Below are 17,974 nucleotides of genomic sequence, written 5' to 3'. Positions count from 1 at the left end.
ATCTTTCCTAAGCAGAAGAACATCAGAGCAGCCTCTTTCTTTCTCCTGACAACTTCCTTGACTACTTGGTGGTCAGACTGGTCAGAAACTGACCAGCAGGTGGTGCTGGTGCCTTAATCATTATCTTGGAATAAAAAGAAAATAAATTATGAATGTAAATTACAAAAGTTCTTAGAATAGCACTCTCATCAATTTTACATTCACTTGTTTTATCCTTTAAGTCCCTGTCCAACCCGGCAGAGCAGTGTGAGTGCCTGTCCTTCTGATGATGCTTATATTCACAAATAATCCAGCTCTGGTTTTGCAGGTATTGGAACTCTCTGAGTAATCTTGTGGCCTCGCTGCTGAATTCCGTGCGCTCCATCGCTTCCCTTCTCCTCCTTCTCTTCCTCTTCATCATCATCTTCTCCCTTCTGGGGATGCAACTCTTTGGCGGCAAATTTAACTTTGACGAGATGCTGACCCGCAGGAGCACGTTCGATAACTTCCCACAGGCTTTGCTTACTGTCTTTCAGGTGCAGGGATAACTTTTCTATTCATGTAAAGGAACACGGGATAAGGGGCTTGAAATTAAAGGGCCAATATACCTTCATTTGAAATATGGCTTTGCCATTGCCTCCCAGGCTGCCTGGCTGCAAATTTCCTTATTGACCCTCATATGCTTCCTATTGTGTTATAATTCTTCTACATCAAACCAGAACACAGCATGGTCCATCAGCCCAAAGTGTGTGGCATGACATCATTGACGGTGCTAGTTTGTTAGCTACTCCCACTGAATACTTTTTACGTAAGGCCCAGGCCTTGGGTGGCAAGAATTTAGGGGTGGCATGCCACCTGGACTGCATCTGCACTGGGAACTAGAAGGGAGATTCAAACAGCTATCAAAATATTGTGCCCAGTCCTCAGTGCAGCTCCATTCTGTGGAGTGGGGTGGAGGGGCGGCCTCCATGTTGTATGTTCCTAGACTTGTAGTTTTGTATTCAGTTATACTGGAATGTTTTCTTTTTCCTGGTTAGATCCTTACTGGGGAGGACTGGAACTCAGTAATGTATGATGGTATCATGGCTTACGGGGGACCCTCCTTTCCTGGGATGCTTGTGTGCATTTATTTTATCATCCTCTTCATCTGTGGAAACTGTATCCTTTGTCTTTGCGCTCATGGGCCAAATCAGTTGGGTTTGAGTTGGGAACTTGTTCTGCCTTTTCTTGTAGTACATTTTCAACCCGTGATCAACATTCAGAAGTAAAAGGAGTTGGGGAGCAACACAAGCATGAAAAATGTTCTTGGGGTGCCAAATAAGTGCTGTGATTGGCCATTTAGTAGCCACTATGTGGATTGTCAACCTACATTGAGGCTCTGTTTCGCAGTGTACCTGGTTTTTATACAACTAAAACTTGCCTCCGAGCCTTGAATTCAAAAATAAGCACCTGCTTTGAGGCCACTGGGAGCAACATCCGAAGGTTGGAGAGCAACATGTTACTCACAAGCTACTGGTTGGGGATCATTGTTGTAGCAGTTAATGTATAATCTATGTGTTTGTTGTGCTTAAAGGAAAACTATACCCCCCAAACAATGTAGGTCTCTATAAAAAGATATTGCATAAAACAGCTCATATGTAAAACCCTGCTTCATGTAAATAAACCATTTTCATAATAATATACTTTTCTAGTAGTATGTGCCATTGGGTAATCATAAATAGAAAATTGCCATTTTAAAAAATAAGGACTGCCCCCTGAGATCGTAAGATTCACTGTGCACACATACAAACCACATGTAAGGTCACATGAGCCAATTAACAGACAGAGTTGTGTCTTTTGCTTCCACACTTCTTCCTGTTACAGTTAGAGTTGAAGTATTTCTGGTCAGGTGATCTCTGAGGCAGCACAGAGACCATCACGAAATGGTGGTTCAAGGCAGGAGATCTAAAAGGGCAATATTTACTTAAATATATATTCCAGTTTGGCAAGATTCTTTAATATGCCACGTAATATGATATGAACTATCTGTTGCTTAAGTGTTCATTTTGGGGGTATAGTTTTCCTTTAATGTTGCACAGTGCAGCTGAAGAATGGCTTCATTAGATCCTCAATCCCTTCTCTTTGATCTTTGGGGCGAATTGAGCTTCTGAGTGAGTCGTATGGTAGGTATGACAGTCCTTAATTTCTCCTTAACAACTTCTGCAAACAGATATACTTCTGAATGTCTTCTTGGCCATCGCTGTGGACAACTTGGCCGATGCCGAGAGTCTCACTTCTGCTCAGAAGGAGGAGGAAGAAGAGAAGGAGAGGAAGAAACTGGCAAGGTTGGATTGAGCTAAAACTGTATTACTTGTGGGCAGCATTTGTTGTGTTCCACTCATGACTCAACCACTCATACTATAAAGAATACTATAAATGGGATGTAAAACTTTACAACTCCGTGTATAATATTCTCCCTTAAATGTGCTATTTATGCACCTCAGGTGTGTGCCGCAAAAGCAGCAAATTAGAATGGCAAGCTGTTACTCCAGCACATCACCAGTGACAACTTTCTCCCAAATCACTGGACATTCTTCTACATGAAGTAGTCAATATCCTCAGATTATTTTAGTTACTATAGGAGTCTCCCACATTGGGTTCTAGAGGAGCAACACGTTCTTTCCTAGAAACTGAAGGATCGCTGTATCTTCTTATCCTTTGTAGAACTGCTAGCCCTGAGAAGAAACAGGAGAATGAGTCTCTAGGAAAGTCTCCAGTGCCAGCGGTGGAGGAGAACAAAGAGAAGATCGAGCTGAAGGCCATCACAGCTGATGGGGAGTCTCCACCCGCTACCAAGGTGTGAATAATTTCCCAGCTCAATACTGACCGGTCACAAAATTATTAAGTTTTTAGAAAACACTCTAGAAAGGGACTTTCTCTTTTTCCCCAGCATAGTGTCAATTTGGGCCTACAGAGAACCTGAATTCAACAATTAGGCAATGCTAAATGTATTTGGTAATATATAGAATTATGGTGGAAATAGGAAATATCTGATGGTCTATATCCCAAAATTATCCTCTGGTAGATCAGTTCAACCCTCCCTCAGTATACCTGGGATTATTGTTTTTAAGGCCAGAACTAGGGTAGGCAGGTGAGTCAAGTAGTATTTGCTTTGGGATCCAGTACTAGCTGGACTGGAAGTCAAAATAGGCCCTGGTATTCCAATTAATTTTCCAGAACCCACAAATTGCCAGTCCAGACTTGAGTACTACACTGCCTCTTGTAGTAATTGCTGTCAACCATCCTTTTATTCCTGAACTCCTGAATTGCAAATGGGGCAGGGGTAATTAGCATTTTGGGTTGTTAAAATGTATGGGTTGCTGTTCTTGGCTAAAAGTTTCTTATTCTTTGTGCAGATCAGTGTGGAAGAATTTTCCTCAAATGAGAATGAGGAGAAGACCCCCTATCCCAGCTCCAATGAGACCCCAGGTACCACTACTTAATCTCAGCCCATCCTTAGGAAACTTTTTGAAGAGTTTTGCCGCTTTGCCCCAAATTTTTGTCTGAATGCTTTATAAAAAGCCATTGTCAAATTTCTGCCAAGTGTTGTAATGTCTATGGAAACTGATAGTGACGGTTCCATCTTTATCTTGTCCTAAATATGTTCTGGGGTCATTCCTGGTCTTGCCATAATAATCACAGCAGGACCCTACATTCCAAATCTATTTCATTTTGGACTATGGTACAGCCTGGAGCTTCATAGTTTATTTCTTTAGTCACAAGAGAGAGGTTGTTGTTTGTAATGATGCTGATGGAGCTCTCTACTTAGGCGAAGAGGAAGAAGAAGAGCCTGAGATGCCTGTTGGCCCTCGCCCAAGGCCCCTTTCAGAGCTGCACATCAAGGAGAAAGCTGTCCCTATTCCCGAAGCCTCTGCCTTCTTCATATTCCGTTCTAATAACAGGTACTTTTCTGTCTCCTATCCCTATGACCCTCTTCTACAGGGCTTGAATTAGACTGTCTGGTATGAAGTTCAGTTTAGACTTTACCAGAGCTGATAAATAAGAGTAGCTGTATAGGGCTCCATACTTAGAAGCAGGGCCATATACTAACGGCAAATCAGAGTTGAGGGTGTGGGCTTCTTTGATATGGTGGCCTCACACTGGATAGCTTGCCCTATGCCCCTTAACCATTAACGGACAGCCCTGGGCTATGCCTACTTTATGTTTTTTGCATTGGAGTCAATAGAAAGGCTATGGTAGGTCATAGGGAAGCTATTATGGCTCAATGGCAGCTTAGTCGAGACTGAAATGGCAAATTGAGCATAGTCATTACAGGGTCCCTTTAAAGGATAACGAAACCTTCAAAAAGTTAATGTAAAAATTGATGAGAGGGCTATGCTAAGCACTTTTGTCATTTACATTCATTATTTATTTTCTTTTTATTCCAAGATATTAAGGGATACATGTGCTGTTAATATGAATGAATTTTGTTCCAACAGCGCCACTTGCTGGTCAGTTTCTGACCAGTCTGACCACCAAGTAGTCAAGGAAGTTGTCAGGAGAAAGAAAGAGGCTGCTCTGATGTTCTTCTGCTTAGGAAAGATTTGAGAAAGATTTCTAATTGTTTTCCTAAGCAGAAGAACATCAGAGCAGCCTCTTTCTTTCTCCTGACAACTTCCTTGACTACTTGGTGGTCAGACTGATCAGAAACTGACCAGCAGGTGGCGCTGTTGGAACAAAATCCATTCATATTAACAGCACATGTATCCCTTAATATCTTGGAATAGAAAAAAAATAAATAATGAATGTAAATGACAAAAGTTCTTAGAATAGCACTCTCATCAATTTTATATTCATTTATTTTAAAGGTTTACTTATCCTTTAACACATTATTCAGCAGCACTTGTTAGTACAATATAGTGGCCGCAGATGTTACCCTTATACAGGATCCCATTGTAAAACGTGCATTCTTAAAGTCTGCAAAACCAGAGGAAAAGCTATGGCAGGTCATGGAGAAACAGTGAACAACCAACATGAGACAATGGAGTCTCAGTCAAGGCTGAAACAGCAAGCTGAGCCTCTGAGAGTTGGTGTTGCGTTAATCAGCTAGTGTGAGGATTCTGCATTTGATCGTTCTGCCCAACTTCCCTGTGGCATTGCTTGGCAGCAGGGAAATAACATCAGTTACAGGTTCATAGTTTACATTGTTGGCCAAGGCAGAAGCATAGTCAGGGTGTTGGGACTGGGATAGGACAGGAGGGCAGGTTTGTGCACCTTACTGACCTTTAGAACCTCTTTGTATTGTTCTGAGCAAGTTCTTCCTTCCCTGTGATTTATTGTGCCCTTAATGCAAGTTCCAGTCTAATCCTCCTCAATTCTGTGTCAGGCCTTTTCTCCTGCCCCTGAAGAATTGCCTGGGTTATTTCTGGCATTCTCTCACCTTGGGGCTTTTTGTTCTCAATTTTCATTGCTTATTTCATTGTGACCTTGTTAATTAGATCAAGGGCAACTGCTCAGCGCTGAGGATACAGGGTTTATCCACTGGCCTGTGCACTGGCAGAGTTCAGCTTCACTCTCTAAGTAAACAGTGTATTGTTTTGTCATTTTGTCAATATTAAAGAACTAAATTTACAGAGACACTATCATCGCGTAATCATTATAGAACACTGTGTGATTATAATGTAATACTAATGTGTGGTAGATTACAATTGAGAGATCTGATCCCCATTGGAAGCAGCAGTCCTGTCCTGCTTTATGGCAGCTGAGATTCTAGCTATCTGTATAACAGAGCATTCTGTCCCAGTGGCTGCACAGATCCTATCTGATCCCCATTGTAAGCAGCAGCCCTGTCCTGCTTTATGGCAGCTGAGATTCTAGCTATCTGTATAACAGAGCATTCTGTCCCAGTGGCTGCACAGATCCTATCTGATCCCCATTGTAAGCAGCAGTCCTGTCCTGCTTTATGGCAGCTGAGAGTCTAGCTATCTGTATAACAGAACATTCTGTCCCAGTGGCTGCACAGATCCTATCTGATCCCCATTGGAAGCAGCAGTCCTGTCCTGCTTTATGGCAGCTGAGATTCTAGCTATCTGTATAACAGAACATTCTGTCCCAGTGGCTGCACAGATCCTATCTGATACCCATTGTAAGCAGCAGTCCTGTCCTGCTTTATGGCAGCTGAGATTCTAGCTATCTGTATAACAGAACATTCTGTCCCAGTGGCTGCACAGATCCTATCTGATCCCCATTGTAAGCAGCAGTCCTGTCCTGCTTTATGGCAGCTGAGATTCTAGCTATCTGTATAACAGAACATTCTGTCCCAGTGGCTGCACAGATCCTATCTGATCCCCAGTGTAAGCAGCAGTCCTGTCCTGCTTTATGGCAGCTGAGATTCTAGCTATCTGTATAACAGAACATTCTGTCCCAGTGGCTGCACAGATCTTATCTGATCCCCATTGTAAGCAGCAGTCCTGTCCTGCTTTATGGCAGCTGAGATTCTAGCTATCTGTATAACAGAGCATTCTGTCCCAGTGGCTGCACAGATCCTCATCTGAGGATCCTCATTGGAAGCAGCAGTCCTGCGATTGCAGCTATCTGTATTACAATGCAAATTAGCATTTTAAATGCAAACTGGTACTTTGCAAACATTATTCATTGTGGAGGCTCATGCTTTAAGCCAATGATTTCTGGTACTGTCATTGCAGGTTCCGCCTCCACTGCCACACGATAGTCAACAATAACATCTTCACCAACCTCATCCTCTTCTTCATCCTCTTGAGCAGCATCTCTCTGGCAGCAGAAGACCCTGTGCGACACAATTCCTTCAGGAACCAAGTATGCACTCTCTATTCTTCATGCCTCGGGGAGGGGAGTGAATACAAAAACCTGCTGATATCTCCACCGCCTCTAGGGGGCAGCAGTCCTTGTACATAATTATCACAAGGTTTAAACAGATCTCGATTTAAAGTCAATTACTGATGCCATGTCCAGATCCACTATAATTGCCATAAAATTTCAAGTACAATCCACCTTCTTTGTAAATCCACACATTGGAATTGACATGCCTTTTTTTGGAAGAACAGGGACCTTTCATCATTCAATTGAAAGCCTTTGGGGTCTTATCCTACATAATATATAATTTTTGCTTTTGATATTTTTGCTGAAGGCTCTTGGGTTGGCCCAATGGTGTAACTTGATATTACTGGGCCCCACAGCAAATGATTTTTCAGGCCTCCAAAATGTTGACCATTGAAATTGTATATGAATAAGGGCCTAAGGGGCCCCTATACCCCCTGGGGCCCCCATCAACGGTAGGATCTGCTTCTTCTATAATTACACCCCTGGGTTGGCCATAGGGAGAACTCGTATTGTTCATTATTCCATTGTAATTGAAGTCATACTTTTCTTAGCTGAGTGCCTCCCCCAGCTTGACAAAAAGGGAGCCTGGATAACTTGTTAGATGGAGTATGATGTGGCTGTGTAACTGCATTGTGGGTTTATATCCCTAACTGATCTCCCAATATTTCATTTTGGAGAACCCCCTTTCCCACCTTCTTTGTTTTTTACAGGTTCTGTTTTATTTCGATATAGTTTTCACTGCCATTTTCACCGTAGAGATAGTCCTGAAGGTAACCGGCCGACCCTTCTCTTGTTCCGTAGCTCCTCCCCAATTGGCGTGTGTGCGACTTTAACTCACTCCCTCTTCCTCCCTTGCTCACTCCTGCCGCTAACATCACTTTGCTTGTCTTTCAGATCCTAGGAAATGCTGATTATGTTTTCACTAGTATCTTTACTTTAGAAATAATCCTCAAGGTAAATATTCATTTGCAGTGCTGAGTACAACCTGGCAACAGTTGCCAATCAATTAGTTGGGATGCTTAATCGTTTAAATATTTGCGCTGTATGGCAAAAATACATTTTCTCATATTCCCTTTAAAGAACATATGAGGCCTAATATCTTCTCATTGGCGTGCGTTGGAGAATTATAGTGGCTGCCATGCATCAAAACTATAGTTGGTTCAAATGCTTGCCTTAGCCATAGGAATGCTTTCATTTTTTCAGGCTCACTTTGTCATTGGAAGGCTAAAATCACCATTTTAATTGCAATATCCAATCCTTGCAGGAGCCTCAGGTACATTGGGTATTTGGGGTAAGGGAACGGCCTATTAATTCTCTCCGAAGGAAGTAATTTAAGATCACTTCCTTTCACTGCCCACTTTCAGTGAGTTCACAGCAGGCCCGGACTTGCAATTTGTGGGTTCTGGCTAATGCCAGAGGGGCTGCTATAAGGTCCCATAGAAGGTCAGTATTTAGTGGGCTGGTGGAGGCTGTTTGGGCCTCTGTGTACCTGAAATGCCAGGGCCTATTTTAATTCTCAGTCCGGACCTGCTTCACAGGTTAGCAGAATAGAGCCTGCACAGCTCAGCCTTCAAAGTAGTAGTAGCATAACTAGAAGTTACTGGGACCCACAGCAAATTCATTTTAGGGCCCCCAACAGAACCAGAGGTTCTCCGTTTTTTACCAATATATGTTGAAATTGCTAATTTTTTTGGGCCTCATGGGACCCCCTATACCTCAGGCCAGTGGTCCCCAACCAGTAGCTCGCGAGCAACATGTTTTTTACATTTAAATGTGGCTCACAAGTTAAAAAGGTTGGGGACCCCTGCCTCAGGCATTCAGGGTTGGACTGGGCTTGTGGGCTCCGCAGGCCCAGACCCGCTATTGCCGCTGCCCCTGATCTTCCTCCCGGTCCCCGGTTGTGAGCAGGAAAAAAAAGTATATGCTGGACGGCCGGAGGGGGCCTGAGGTGTCTTTGCAGCTGCCCAGTCCGACCCTGTGAACATTAGGCTTTTTTAAAGATTCTTTTGTATCACAAAAACCTGAGTTCATCAATGCACTGCTCTGCAGCTCAGCTTTCTGAATGTCTCTTTGCATGTATAAGTCTCCATGCATGTGACAGTGTACGGTATACATTTATGGGCTATTACCATTCTCTGAGCGTTAGCTTGTACCCCTGGGAGTGAAATGCTTCCCATTTGGTTAGTTTTACAGCATAGATACCTCTATCAGCTACTGGTAGGTGTATTACAAGGGTAATAGTCTAAAGGTGGCCATACACGGACAACCACTAGCCAAACGCATGTAGAGCGTATGAGTAGCTACGTGCCTTCCCATTGTTCCAGTTGTTTACAATGAGCACAAACAATCAGAACATCAGGTGGTGAAGAGGAACTGCGGCTCTTCTTTACTTCCTTTTCTGCTGATGCACCAGAAACTGTCCAATTCCTTAATTGACTGGTATTTGTATCAGTTGGGACCACCATATATAACCAATATTCGTAAAATAAAAGTACATGTACGACTAGCATTAGAATTTGTAGCAGAGTGAGGTGTACCACCCTACTATGATGTAGTAGCTCTGTTGTCTGCCCATAATAGTGAGCAGCAGAACTTGTTGTAGGACTTTCAGGCTTCAAGCTCACAGGATTTGTTCAGGGCCCCTGAATAATATAATATAATAATAATAGCAAAATTACTGATGTAGGAAGTCATTAAACTGTAGTTCCAATAATATCTAGGGCAGCAAATGGAGCTCATCCCAAAAATTTCATCCAAAATGACCTTTTAACTGGTATTTCCAGTTGTCTAGGAAAACAAAGGTATAAACCCAAAGATTTTGGGCTCCAGACACTGCTCCAGCCCTACTCAGTTGAAAAGAAACTCTTTCAAAACATCTGCAATTGTAATAATTCTTTGACATGTCCCCTTTAGATGACGGCCTATGGGGCTTTCTTACACAAAGGCTCCTTCTGCAGGAACTACTTCAACATCCTGGATCTTCTAGTGGTCAGCGTCTCCCTCATCTCGTTCGGAATCCAGTGAGTAACAGTGTAACATATTGATCACAATAGAGCGTCCAAGACCAGGTTCTTCACATCACTACCTCGTAGTTAATAAACAGAAGTCATTAGGGCTCATTTATTAGCAAAATCATGCCCCGAAGTGCAGTGCACCTTAAGTGACGTTAGTTCACGGTCTTTCTTTTCTGGTCTAAATTGTTCTTCTCAGATCCAGTGCCATCAATGTGGTGAAGATCTTGCGAGTACTGAGGGTGCTGAGGCCTCTCAGAGCCATTAACAGAGCCAAGGGGCTAAAGGTAGGCGTGGCCTTTATCTCATCAAACAGTCCCACCCCTGAGGTTCCCTTTTTTTCTTTTAAATATACATTAATCCTTGATAAAGCCAACTAATTTTTTTCTTTCATGCCTCTCTTTTTTTTTCTTACTAGCACGTGGTACAGTGCGTGTTCGTGGCCATCCGCACCATTGGTAACATCGTCATTGTCACCACTCTGCTGCAGTTCATGTTTGCTTGTATCGGGGTACAACTTTTCAAGGTGAGGGGAGATCTTGTGCTCCACAAGTGACAACACAGGAGCATAGGTGGGATGAAGAAGGGGAAGTAAACCCCCAGGCCAGATCCAGGCACTACCAAACACATTACCCAGTGCCGTAGAATAAAAGGGTGTATACATTGAATTCATAGAATAAATTGGAATAAATTGCTTTTATCAGAATCAGAATAGGGGCTAATTTGTGACTCTCTCTCCTGCAGGGTAAGTTGTACAGCTGCACTGACAGCTCCAAGATTACAGAGGAAGAGTGCAAGTAAGTTGAGTGTGTGGACTTCATTAGTCAGGATATAAAAGAGATTCCCCCGAAACCCACTTACCCATATAGTCCCCTTTATGCCCACAAGGGCCCAGCCAGGACTTACCTAGAATATTTTATTATCAAGAAAACATTTTAATGAGTTGGAGGTCAATCAGTGAACATGATATAGAAGACAAGGATATTCAGAGACAATTTGCAATTGGTCTTTTTTTGTATTTTTGAATGATTTAGATTTTTTGTTCAGCAGTTCTTCCATTTGGAATTTCAGCAACTGTCTGGTTGTTAAGCAGTGGCGTAACTAGAGTGCGCTGGACCCCCCCTGCAAAAAAATCATTAGAGGGGCCCAGCGCACTCCGATCCCCATCGTCCAGCCCACTTCCAGCCTCTGCCCATCCTTACTCCGCCCACTCCCCGCCCAACTCCGCCCTCTCTCTGCCCTGTGCTGACTTGCTGCGACTGCGGGGTCTACTTCCGCTATAATTTTGCCACTGTTTTAGGGTCTCATTTACCCTAGCGACTAGGCAGGGGCTTTAATGACAGTCTGGAAGACGGCATAAATAGAAATATAAGGTAGTAAATACATTTTAAAAAATGTATAAAAAAATAAAGACCAATTGAAAAGAAAAATATGACATTCTATAACATACTTAAAGGAGAATTGAAGGTGATCAGTCCTTATAAATGTCTACTTTGTTTGTATGAAGGGCTGTATCTCTGTGTTGGGAAGCTGCCTGCATGGGATGAAGAGGGGTGAACAGAGTTCTACCTTATATTACACACCACCCTTAGGCATAAAGCTCTTTATTCTGATGATAGTCTCCTTTTAAAGAGTCCATCATGAGTCACAATGTTATGGAAGGAAAAAGCGCCTGCAGCCTGTGTGTAACCCATGAGACTTTATTTCTTTTCAAGCCGTTTTTTTTGCTCTTTCTTTTCTTGGACAGAGGGAAGTACATCTCCTATAAGGATGGGGACGTCTCGCAGCCCATGATAGTGGATCGGAGCTGGGAGAACAACAAGTTTGACTTCGATACTGTTCTATCAGCAATGATGGCCCTCTTCACTGTCTCCACATTTGAGGGGTGGCCGGAGTAAGTCTTTTTGGGGTGTGTGTTTTGGGGGTGATATATTTAATATTAATGGCCTTAATAGTCCTTCCCTACAGAAAAGTAATGTTCTGGGCACACAATAAGCTATACCCTCATACTGTAATGTCTAAGGGAATCAATATGGCACCTCCTCCTCCCATATGTATAAATACAAATATACAGAGAGGGAATGTTCTGGGCACATAATAAGCTATACCCTCATACTGTACTGTCTAAGGGAATCAATATGGCACCTCCTCCCATATGTATAAATACAAATATACAGAGAAGGAATGTTCTGGGCACACAATAAGCTATACCCTCATACTGTACTGTCTAAGGGAATCAATATGGCACCTCCCTCCTCCCATATGTATAAAAACAAATATACAGAGAAGGAATGTTCTGGGCACACAATAAGCTATACCCTCATACTGTACTGTCTAAGGGAATCAATATGGCACCTCCTCCTCCCATATGTATAAATACAAATATACAGAGAAGGAATGTTCTGGGCACACAATAAGCTATACCCTCATACTGTACTGTCTAAGGGAAAAATATTTATGAAAAGAATGTTTAACAAAATATATTGCTTAATTAGTTTACAAACCCCAAACCTGTTAGCATTTCCTAAAACCACTTAGGAAACAAAAAAAATGAAAAAAAGAACGATGATATTTCACACTGATGCATTGTGCCCGCTCGTACCCCTCACTCAAGTCGGCATATGGTTTTGACGTAGCTTCAACAGTCTTTGAAGCCCATTTAAAGGGCCAATTAAATTGATGCTTTGTTCAAACATCTGCTTGCCGAATTCTTCGGTGCTGCATGCGTCAAACCTATTTAAAATAATAATTTTGAGAGCAGATGTCTCAGGTTGCACAAAAATTGAAATGAATGTATTGAAGGTGCAGTTCGTTAGTTAGCAATGCATCTGCTGTGGCTAAAAAATGCTAATTAAAAAAATGGTAAGTATATTTACAGTATTACGGGCCTCATACACAAAGTGCAGGACAGTGTGGTTGACCCCCGAAAGCCTCAGGTCTTTGCCCTCCCAGAATGGAGCACAATGACCTGCACCTCCTCATGTACAGTATACAATGCTGTACAGGTATGGGTACCGTTATCCAGAAACCCTTTATCCAGAAAGCTCCAAATTATGGAAAGGTCATTTCCAATGGAACCTATTTTATCCATATAATCCAATTTTATAAAAATTATTTCCTATTTCTCTGTAATAATAAAACAGTAGCTTGTACTTGATCCCAACTAAGATATGATTAATCCTTATTGGAGGCCAAACCAGCCTATTGGGTATATTTAATGTTTATATGATTTTTCTAGTAGACTTAAGGTATGAAGATCCAAATTATGGAAAGATCCATTATCTGGAAAACCCCAGGTCCCCAGCAGTCTGGATAACAGGTTCGGTACCTGTATTTATAAAATGCAGGAGGTAGGCAGCAGATCCCTACCAAGTGACCCTACCTTGCCTGTCCAATATGCAAGCTTGAGGGTGATATAAGGTACAACATGGTCCTGTACTTTACATTCCCATGACTGCCATCAGATACAGGCTGACTTGTGCCCACCTGCATCTATATCTTTAAACTGTGAGTTTGAAGGTTTCAATATCGAATTTAAGAAAATATGTATAATCTGTACCTTCCACCCACACAACAACTTGCTATCCCTGGTTCAGGCTTCTCTATCGCGCCATCGACTCTCACACCGAAGACGTGGGTCCCATCTACAACCACCGTGTGGAGATCTCCATCTTTTTTATCATCTACATCATCATCATTGCCTTCTTCATGATGAATATCTTCGTGGGTTTTGTCATCGTCACGTTTCAGGAGCAGGGGGAGCAGGAGTACAAGAACTGCGAGCTGGACAAGAACCAGGTAACTCCAACGGCCTCTGGCTGATAACATGAAATAAGTGGGAGGAACAAGCACAAGAGTAATATAGTTACTGGTTATATAAGGCCAAAAAATATACGTGCACCTGCCTGCCCAACGCCTCATTCCCAAACGCAGTAGATTAATATGAAGCTGTCCCTCCCTTTTCTGCTATAACAGCTCCTACTTATCTGGGAAGGTTCCACTAGATGTTGGAGCATTGTTGCTGGGAGTTGGTTCCATAAATACTTAAGTGGGCCTTGATTTTGGGGAACAGGCCTGCCCCAGTTCATCTCGCAGGGGATCAGTTGGGAAGAGGTCCGGGCTCTGTGAAGTCAGGATCTTCCACTCCCATAAGTTCCTCTCTGCTTAGATTCTTAATACTTATTACCAAAAACAAATCTGGACACATGAAAAGAAAGGACTAAAATAAAAAAGTAACCTAAAAATAACAGGTGGGACGAGGGCAGGTGTGTGGCTGAAAGGGAGGGAGGACGGGTAAGCGAAAGGGCAGCCCAGAGGAAGAGAGAGGGATAGTGTTGGACTGGCCCACTGGGATACCAGCAAAACTCCGGTGGGCCCGGGTGTCAGTGGGCCCTTTTGCCTGTAACGATTTAGCCTATTTCATGGTCATTCCCTATTTTCCCTATGGGGAAAAAAAAGCAAAATAATGGAAGAATATAAATATTGTTAGTAGATATAGGAGATTAAAGAGGTGGAGAGGAGGAATAATAGTTTGGAAAGTAGGCCCACGGTCTAAGGTTTTCCAGTGGGCCCCTAGCATCCCAGTCCGACACTAGAGAGGAAGTATGGAGGGCAGCCAAGAGGTAGGGTGGATGGGCGGAAGGGAAGCCAAGAGGTTGGGCTGTCGAGTTTTGGCCAAAAGATTGACGTGTGCCGAGCCCCTCTGAGGTTTTTTTGTAGGAAGGCCCAGGTACTCCTTTCCATAGACCACCCCCTCCCAAAGAAAAATCCCCTGCTACCAATATCTGTATACAGCTGATTCATGATATGTGCCCAAAATAATACAATTGGCAGATGGCTTTAGGAATGAGAATATTAAATTCATACGGACAAGTCAAGAACAAGAGCTTAACATATTCCACTGGTGATTTTTCTCATTCATTTTTTATTAACCCATCAACAGCGTCAGTGTGTGGAGTACGCCCTGAAAGCTCGGCCCCTGAGGAGATACATACCCAAAAACCAGTACCAGTACAAAGTCTGGTATGTGGTCAACTCCACCTACTTTGAGTACCTCATGTTTGTGCTCATTCTACTCAACACCATCTGCCTCGCCATGCAGGTAAGGGCAACTTCTCCTTCTCACTTAGACCCTGTTCTTTGCTGTGTTTATAAATGAATAGTTGCCCTCATCTGGGGCATTTCACTTTGAGTTATATCTCTCTAGACTGTCAGGTAGAAGTACAACCCAACTCTTTGTACAACTAATACTAGTATTGGGGTTTCTTTGGCGCTTGCCTTTCTGAAACACTAGTTTATAGTTTATTAGATATGTGTTGTGCTATTGAGATTTGCCTACAGATGACTGCTCTTCAGGGCCCAGGACACTTGATTCTTCTTAGCCTACAGTAATGGAAGCTTTGAAATTAAGTCTAAATGTTTAAAATTAAAAAGCAAAGTATCCTTCACACCTTCATAGATATCTGCTTTTTTATCGTTTTAGCATTACGGGCAGAGCTGTTCCTTCAAGGAAGCCATGAACATCCTTAACATGTTGTTCACTGGGCTCTTCACGGTTGAGATGATCCTGAAGCTTATTGCATTCAAACCAAAGGTGTGTATAGATTTTGTATGGGTGCGTGAGGAACAGGGAAGAGGGTTGACCACTAGCAAGAAGGCACCCAAGGGCATCCTCACCTCAATGTTTGATAAGAAGCATTATTAGGTATTGTGAGGTACAAGAGACTTTATGACCAGAATGCCATTCTGAAGCCCTCCGGCTGTTCTTAGGCTATAGCTTTCAGCACTTTAAAGACAGATGGAGGGTCACAAAGTGGACATCATTGCCCTTTGAGGCAACCAACAGCACAAGATAACAATTACCCATGCTCATACAGGCATCATTATATACAGTACATAAATATATAAAAGTGTCCCACTACTGAATCTGGAGAATTAACTTGATAACTTGATACCATTAACCAAATTGAATTTTTCTGTTCAAATCTTTTTTTAATGATTTGAGTGGATTCACATGATCCATTGTTCCAGAATTCAGTAGTTTAGGTCAATGACTTTCAAGCCGGCCTTCAAGGGACACCAACTCTAGCTTTTAGGATAGCCATTATATGTTTACTAGGACAGATGTATCCTTTAAAGGGGATATGGGTCATGTATCATGTCCAGTGCCTAGCGAAACAAAAGGAATGTTTGAGTATTCATTGGTTATTTCAGCCTTTTTACTGTTATAATTAGCTGTTTCCTCTTGTTCCCTTCCATACATTTCTTATTTTCTTCCAAAATCATAAAATTTGGAAATTTTTGAGTAAAATTTTTGAACTGTAGCTAAACAAAGGTCACAACCATTTAAAGCAGCAATCATGTAGACCAGTGATCCTCAACCAGTAGCTTGTGAGCAACATTTTTCTCTCCAATTCCTTGGATGTTGCTCCCAGTAGCCTCAAAACGGTTATTTTTGAATTCCAGACTTGGAGGCAAGTTTTGGTTGTATAAAAAACAGGTGCACTGCCAAACAGAGCCTCAATGTTGATTGACAATCCAAATAGGGGCTACCAAATGGCCAATCACAGCACTTATTTGGCACCCCAAGAACATTTTTCATGCTAATGTTGCTCCCAACTCCTTTTACTTGTGAATGTTGCTCGCGGGTTCAAAAGGTTGGGGATCCCTGATGTAGACTATTAAATCTTCTGACTGTTTGGTCATGTATAACCTTCTAAGAAGAGTCTCTTTGCTACAGAAAGGAGTTAGAGGTTGAACAAGAGGGAACAACCCATTGTAACAGTGAATATTAGGGTGCTTGAAAGTGGAGTAGACATTGAACTTCCCTAGACATGCTAGTTCCCCTTTAAAATGTTCTTTTTTGCAAAGTTCATCAGATATAAGCAGGCTTATTTTAGGGATTAGTTGCAACACAATTATTCTGTTCCATGGGGCCCCATACAGATGCATCATCAATCACAAAGGCATTGGGAATCAGAAGTCTTCAATAACAGCTATTAGGACACTGGCACCTTATTATGAAGGGTGTAGATGTAGTTCAGCAAGATCAGGGAGGGATACAGCAATACTGCATAATAACCCCTCCCCGATTATAAGAGGATGGTCCAATGATAATTGTGAGTGTCCCACGTACACCGATTTCAGTTTGATATCAACAGCGAGATTTGGTTGATTCTCATTGGAGCACCCTTTTCTACATCTGGGATTTGGGCTGCTCACTTTTAGAAAGCGAAACCGAAGAGAATTACAGTTTACTTCCCCTTTAATCAGGGATGTGTGTCCATAGTCAAGGTTTTCAATGGAATGGACTATACTGTAAGTACCAGAATGCATTTGGGTCAGAGGGCAGGGACATGTTGAAAAGGGTCCAGCCCCTATAGAGCAAATTCAAGCAATTGCAGCAGAGGAACTGCCGCAGTGTCTGTCACGCAATCGCTGACCTACATTGGTGTTGCAGTGAGTTCCAACGGGCAGTTCCCAAAGCTTCTCCATGGGATCATTAAAATGCCTCATTTCTTTTAACTAGGGGACTAAATGACTATTTCCGATTAAATACTTTCTCCCACATTTTTTTATCACCCTCATTTCCCAGGGATGGAAAGAGCAATTACTTTCTGAGTCACTCTGCGGGCTGCTTGCTCTGATTGCTGCGTATTGCACCAGATCTATGCACAGAGTAAGAATATAGGGATTAGGGACCCCTAGTAATGCAAAAAGACTTTTTTATTTTTGGATATAAGAATGTATGTATTATAAGGGATAATGTGCCCCCTACTGTAAATGATAAGGATATTAGAAGTCACTGAGGGTTTGTTCTGTGACCATATAAAGGCACAAGGCTGCAGGCTGAGTTATACAGGGAACTCTGAGTATCACTCATGTATTATAAGGGATAATGTACCCCCTACTGTAAATGATAAGGATATTAGAAGTCACTGAGGGGTTGTTCTGTGACCATATAAAGACACAAGGCTGCAGGCTGAGTTATACAGGGAATTCTGAGTATCACTCATGTATTATAAGGGATAATGTACCCCCTACTGTAAATGATAAGGATATTAGCAGTCACTGAGGGGTTGTTCTGTGACCATATAAAGGCACAAGGCTGTAGGCTGAATTATACAGGGAACTCTGAGTATCACTCG

The 17,974-nt window shown here is 42.4% G+C and overlaps 1 protein-coding gene across 13 annotated transcripts in view; it reads left to right on the top strand.

The window, feature by feature from the left end:
• Positions 1 to 17,974, top strand: part of cacna1c.S (calcium channel, voltage-dependent, L type, alpha 1C subunit S homeolog) — a 233,288-nt gene that overhangs the window by 176,921 nt on the left and 38,393 nt on the right. For 8 of the 13 annotated variants that reach the window (XM_041587921.1, XM_041587928.1, XM_041587926.1 and 5 more), the window contains exons 14-29: positions 308 to 515; positions 1,017 to 1,137; positions 2,189 to 2,303; positions 2,683 to 2,815; positions 3,375 to 3,447; positions 3,788 to 3,920; positions 6,663 to 6,792; positions 7,527 to 7,586; positions 9,730 to 9,836; positions 10,027 to 10,114; positions 10,246 to 10,353; positions 10,572 to 10,624; positions 11,575 to 11,721; positions 13,424 to 13,625; positions 14,770 to 14,928; positions 15,310 to 15,420. In XM_041587921.1, coding sequence (XP_041443855.1) covers positions 308 to 515; positions 1,017 to 1,137; positions 2,189 to 2,303; positions 2,683 to 2,815; positions 3,375 to 3,447; positions 3,788 to 3,920; positions 6,663 to 6,792; positions 7,527 to 7,586; positions 9,730 to 9,836; positions 10,027 to 10,114; positions 10,246 to 10,353; positions 10,572 to 10,624; positions 11,575 to 11,721; positions 13,424 to 13,625; positions 14,770 to 14,928; positions 15,310 to 15,420 — 1,948 coding nt within the window. Of the gene's footprint in view, positions 1 to 307; positions 516 to 1,016; positions 1,138 to 2,188; positions 2,304 to 2,682; positions 2,816 to 3,374; positions 3,448 to 3,787; positions 3,921 to 6,662; positions 6,793 to 7,526; positions 7,587 to 7,710; positions 7,771 to 9,729; positions 9,837 to 10,026; positions 10,115 to 10,245; positions 10,354 to 10,571; positions 10,625 to 11,574; positions 11,722 to 13,423; positions 13,626 to 14,769; positions 14,929 to 15,309; positions 15,421 to 17,974 lie in introns of all 13 variants that reach the window. The other 5 variants (XM_041587922.1, XM_041587927.1, XM_041587924.1 and 2 more) reach the window with 1 other exon arrangement.

Source organism: Xenopus laevis, chromosome 3S (genome assembly GCF_017654675.1).
Source record: "Xenopus laevis strain J_2021 chromosome 3S, Xenopus_laevis_v10.1, whole genome shotgun sequence".
In the NCBI taxonomy this organism is placed as follows: domain Eukaryota; kingdom Metazoa; phylum Chordata; class Amphibia; order Anura; family Pipidae; genus Xenopus; species Xenopus laevis.
Note: the sequence above shows the minus strand (reverse complement) of the source record. Positions and strands in the feature narration are given on the sequence as shown.